Here is a 6113-nt window from a genome sequence, read left to right as displayed (position 1 = left end):
ATATTCAGAACTCTTTATTTGTTTTGGTCTGCTAACTCTGGGCTTTTTTTCCATTGATGATCGTTTTGATGTTTTAACTAACGATTTGTTTAACACATTTCCATCGCCAGATATCGACCAGTGCACTGAGAACAGCCACTCCTGCGCTCAGATTTGTATCAACGAAATCGGAGGATTCAGTTGTGACTGCTACCCTGGTTTTGTGCGCAGTGGCGTTGACTTCATGAATTGTACAAAAATAGAAGGTAACTTGAAAGAAGCACTGCATAAGCTGAATATATAACTCGCGGGGTTACGATGCCGATGTTCAAGATTTGAAAGCTCTGGGAGATAGACATTAACACTGCTATTATAGGTAAATGTTGATGCTTTCTTTTTGCTCCTAGAAAAAAGGCAGTCAGGGTTTAAGCTAATTCGAATAATTCATTCTAAACCACTAAAAAGGCAAGTTTAAGATTAACCAAAACGTTAGGCTGGATGAGGATGTGAGATGAGGTGGTTTCGGGGTGGGGGTGGGGGGTGGGGGGTGGAGGGATATCAATAAAAGCTGCAAGTTGAAGAAAGATAGGCTTTTTCCTGATTTTTAAATTGTTTAATCCACTGCTCTACTGAAATGGTAATGGTTACCTTACAATCAAAACTATTAATATTTATTGTCTTCACAAAGTTTAATTACTGTGAATGCTCCATCAATATTCAGATAACACAAGAATCTAAGCTCTTTTTAAAAATATACAATGAAGCTTGAAACGGTTCCCATTACCTTTCAACCTTTTGACTGCTCCCAGATGCTGATCCGTGTGCAAACCTTACTGATGAATGTGAGTACGGGTGCCTCAACGACTCGGGATCGCCAAAGTGTTTTTGTCAAGTCGGTTTTAACCTTGCACCCGACGGCAAAAAGTGTGTGGGTAAGTTTCAGGCCCGTGGTGTAAGAAAATGCAATAAAAGATTATTGAGAAAGCACCAGTGCAAAAATATAACACCTAACGTTTCAGGCAAACAGCCTTCTTCTACACACAAACACACACACAAACACACACACATATACACACACACACACACACAAACACACACACAAACACACACACAAACATACACACACACAAACATACACACACATATACACACGAATACACATTATACTTTCTCACACACCTCCTCTTTACCTAATATAATAGGTTTACATTCACATACGGACTCACTGCGCATAAGCGATATGAGCAATTATTTACAATTTAATGTTTAAGCTAATTACACAGTCAGTGTTATGTTAGCATTCCGATAATAGTCCGAAAGCATGAGCTTTAAAAGTCGCAAGAAATAATTATTTTTCTAAATGATTAAGGTAGTAGGAGTTTAATGGGCAATATTAAAGCGATCGTCTGTATCATTCTTTGTTACACGTTAGGAGCATGCAGAGTTTACTTCTTACATACATTGTAATATATTGAGAAAACGAAGGATGCTGGTGGTCCAAACCGATGGAATACAATTTTTAAATATTTATTATGTAACTAATCAGCCTAAGGTTGTTCTCTAGATGTCCGGACAGATGAGATTGAATAAAATAAGATCATGCTATTATACTAATGTGTCAACTGGCCTCGAATGGTCAAGTATACATAATTTTCTACTGTTTTTCTCTCACCTAAACCATACACATACTATTGTTTTGTATTCCCTAGATGACAACGAATGTGACCTGAACTTGTGTTCTCAATTTTGTAATAACACGGAAGGCAGCTATATGTGTTCCTGCTATCCGGGATATACCTTGGCCGCAGACAGGCTCGATTGTGAAAGTAAGTAGCTGAATATTATAATAAACAAATTATAATAAAAACATCAACTGCTACACAAACCACGACCTTTCTAAAGTTCCACAACAACAGTAATAATAACAATAACAGGTAACTGACAACAACGACAAACAAACCGAAGAAAATGGTCAGCATTTAGAGAAATCAATTAACTCTAGACAGGTACAAAAATACGAATCTGAGTTTGTCAGATATTTATGAGTTTGACAGCTATACTGCCTAAAGATTGTTTTATTTTGGCAAATATCTTAGTGGGCAGACTCAAGTTTAAACAAAACAGGCAGCAATGATACTTTGTAACTTCATTTTCCAAAATTTCAAAAGTTTTCGAAAGTTAGTTTATTATAACATGATTCCTTCTGCACGACTTCAAAATAACCCTAGAACAATTACTCCGAACAAGCCGCAATACAAAAGAACGAGCGAGACAAAACTCGTCGACTCCTCAAAGTCACGTTTTACCCATCGTTACTCTGTATGCCTTAAAGCATTTACCTATTATTTCTTTACATTTTGTTTTACCCTCCACCATTCTATCTTAATTTCCTCTTGCATTCATTTTTCGCCTTTTCCATTCTTCTTCCTTTTCCTTCACTACAGGTTGCCCCTCGAACTTCTTTGGCGTCGACTGCAAACAACGTTGCGAATGTCGAGGGAGAGCCGAGCGGTGCGATAACACTCGGGGATGTATCTGCAATCAGTTCTGGACTGGACCCAATTGCGAGACAGATGTGGACGAATGTGAGACAGTAGCCAACATTTGCCCAGATGACAAACAGTGTAGGAATACCAACGGCTCCTACGTGTGCGAGTGTCCAGTGGGTTTTACAGACACCCACAACAACGGTAGTTGTTATGGTGAGTATACAGCAGTCTACATAAGGTACATATTATCTATACGAGTATAATGTGGCGACGGTAGTCCAGTGGTTGAGCTATCCAACTTGTAATCGTGAGGTTGGGGGCTCGGGAGATCTAGCCTCAGGCTCGACGTTATGTCCTCGGGAAAGGCACTTCACACGAATTTTCCTCACTTCACCCAGGCGAGAATGGGTACCCATTCCATAAACAGCGAAAGACAGTGTATTTTGTATTAGAACCTGCAAAATAGCACTTAGTGCTGTATGCTTCCCAAGAAGTTGTTGTTGTTGTTGTTGTTATTATTATTATTATTATTATTATTATTATTATTATTATTATTATTATTATTATTATTATGATGATGATAATGATGATGATGATGATGATGATGATGATGATGATGATGATGATGATGATGATTATTATTATTATACGTTCTGAGCTTAGCTAGTCCCGTAATTTTAGTGTCAAGTCCACAGGGAGTTACTGATTGAATCTTTTCTTCAGGGTGTTGATACGGAGTACTTTCAAAATGCAAAAATTTAAAGGGTTGGAGGTTTCCTGCAGTAAAAAAACAAAAACACAAAACAAAAAACAAAAACAAACAAACAACAAAACAATGGAAAACTATGAAATTAGGCATTTTTTTCCCCCTCGATTTTTATTGTAGACCTACTCGTTTTCTGAGTGAAAGATACCGTGACTTAATGAGTAAATCTCTCTCCACCTGCAGATGTCAACGAATGTCTTTCGGCTGCTGTGCACAACTGCCCCCAAGACTGTGTCAACAACCCAGGATCTTATGCATGCAGATGTAAAGAAGGCTACATTTATGTGAGCGCCAACAACTCATGCATAGGTGAGCCCACCATTTTTGTGGTCCCTGCACAATTTTGGACCTTAATCTGTTTCTTATGTAGAGGTGTTTTAAGCCCCGTTGATAGAAAATAAAAATAATTAAGGACGCAGGCTTCGACCCTGACCGCCAGGGTCAGACCAGATTGAGAAGGATACAACATCCTTGAAGTAAGACCGAGGTATTCGATAAAGATTCTCCTTATGCTGCGATGAAGTGCATGACAGCTGTGCCAGACGCCCGTAATTTCGGGCCTGCTAGAGTTTATGTTTGTTGTTGATTTTAATCGTCTCGGATGGTCTATGTTCTTAAAGGAGGAGAAGAAAGTGCTTGAATCCTACAATGTTCATCTCTCTGGGATTTGGAAAAATGATCGACACTCTCATTTTACCCCCCCCCCGAGACACACATATAAAAGCACACACACATACACATGCACACTAACGCCACCTCATACACACCCATAGAAAAATACAAAAACATACACAATTTCTCGGGTACAAAATCTTTTTAAAAAATGATACCTATATAAACTTATATAAACACCAACAGAGATTGCAGGGGAAAACGTCAAAGTCATAAAATATTCGTTATTAAGTCTTAGTTCTAAAATTTGGAACTTCATATCTTTTAGAATTATATAAAATTGTCAACTTTCATTTTTTAAACAGATGGTGCGCCTTTGCTCTATCTTGTTTAATATGTTTTGTCTTATTAAACTCATTTGTCGTGAAGCCCACAAGGGGGATGACTCGAAAAAATAATTATAAGATGTGTATCTGTAGTTTTCTTCCCTGATAGCATTCGTATATATTATGTGTAATACATAAATATACACGAGCCTCCTCAAAATGAACGCCCTCTACGCGTTGTAAATAGTTGTAAAGCGGGGGCTCTCGTGGCCTAGAGATTAAGGTGTTGGCCTCTCATTCTAAGCTCTCAGGTTCGAATCCGGGAAGCGACCGAAAAATTTTCTTCTCTAAAATTGTCTCCTTTCACCTCCTTTCCTGCTCTCTAGCAATGTTTTATTGTCTGCTTTCATTTCCACTTTCTGCCCCCACCCCCTCACCTCCTTTGCCCCTCCTCTAGGCTCCTGACTCTTTCTGCAGCCTTTCTATTGCTACTCCTTGGCTCCTCCTCACTACTGTCTTTCTGCCACACCCCTGATCTTCTGGTAGGAAAGATCTACACCTAGCCTTCTCGGACAAAGGCGAAAAATCTCGGAGGGCTCGTGTGCAAGTTGCGCACGTTAAAGATCCCTTGGTGGTCTAAAATCAATAAGAGTAGGCTTCGGCCGCCACCCGGGCAAAATTCAAAATTTCCTACCAACTGAAAATATTAGGTGTGTCCCGCGCGCTCATATGACCTTATGCAGTTGCGAGCGCCGTAAAACACTTTACAAAAAAAAAATAGTTGTAAAGCGCATAGAGCACTCTGTAGTGTGAGGATATGCAATACACAATGCAATCATTATTATGTAATTATTACGTTCCCCCCCCCCCCCCCAGATATCAATGAATGTGAGACAGCGTTGTCAGGTTGCCAGCACATCTGTGTGAACCAGGAAGGCAGCTTCAACTGTGAATGCTACAGTGGTTTCGTATTGCAAGCAGACAGAAAAACTTGCCTGCAATGTAAGTATTGTTTCTTGTGACGTTATTTAAAAAAAGTAATTATGAGTACATTTGGTTTCGCAAACACTTAATGAGCTGGTTCAAAAATTTGAAGTGGAGTCTTGGTTTATGATGCTTTGCTTTCAGTTAACTGATTTGGAGGCACTGTTTGTAGGCTTCAACTCAGGAAAGTTTTGAAATACCCCTTTCTTAAGTTTTCTGGAGAAAACATTTAAAGAAATAAAAAATTGGACCAAGTGGGGTCTGTACTTCCACTTTATATCTATTTTTTTGTTTAAAGTCTAGTATTTAGCAGGCAGATACATTGAATGTAAAAGATGAATAATACTTTACAAGAACATAATGTCGGCCAGCTATTCAGATGACGAAGTCCAACATTTTGAAATGATATACAGCACTTTCTTAATCAGTGCTGTAAGTTGCATGTACACTAGAAATATTGTGAGGACATTCAAATTCTAACTAAAAAAAAGGAGCAAATTTTAGGTACAGTTTTTTTCTAGAAAAAGGAAACAGTTTGATCTCTCCTGAACAATTTTGCATTCTGTGCTAAAACTGTAAATATTTGAATATCTTGCTGATAACGAACACTATTGTGAGAAGTAGGAATTTGCTGACTGTTTTCTTTTGTATTTTCTTTTCCAAACAGTCGAAGAGGTGTGTGCAAGCTACAGTGTGAACTGCAGCTATGCCTGCAGAGTTGAGGGGAACGATCCAAAGTGTTACTGTCCGAAAGGTTTTGAGCTGTCTTCAGATGGATACTCTTGCATAGGTCAGTATGAAGATATTGTGCCAAATATTGATAGCTGATATAATCTAATCTAAATGTAATTTTTATTTTCTAGCTTTATGCGTGCACGTGCTCTTTGTTTTGCGCACACGTGAGTGTGAGTATGTGTGTGTGTGTGTTTGTGTGGGTGTGGGTGTGTTTGTGTGTGT

At 38.7% G+C, this 6113-nt stretch overlaps 1 protein-coding gene across 1 annotated transcript in view; it reads left to right on the top strand.

Annotated features, from left to right (window-relative positions):
• The window catches only part of LOC101851669, a gene marked incomplete at its 5' end in the record, with an annotated part of 35539 nt that overhangs the window by 8938 nt on the left and 20488 nt on the right, over positions 1–6113 (top strand). The window contains 7 exon segments of the mRNA XM_005107145.3: positions 111–245; positions 789–911; positions 1689–1805; positions 2424–2681; positions 3418–3543; positions 5049–5174; positions 5824–5946. Coding sequence (XP_005107202.2) covers positions 111–245; positions 789–911; positions 1689–1805; positions 2424–2681; positions 3418–3543; positions 5049–5174; positions 5824–5946 — 1008 coding nt within the window.

The sequence above is a fragment of the Aplysia californica genome, unplaced genomic scaffold (assembly GCF_000002075.1).
Source record: "Aplysia californica isolate F4 #8 unplaced genomic scaffold, AplCal3.0 scaffold00579, whole genome shotgun sequence".
Lineage (NCBI taxonomy): Eukaryota > Metazoa > Mollusca > Gastropoda > Aplysiida > Aplysiidae > Aplysia > Aplysia californica.
Note: the sequence above shows the minus strand (reverse complement) of the source record. Positions and strands in the feature narration are given on the sequence as shown.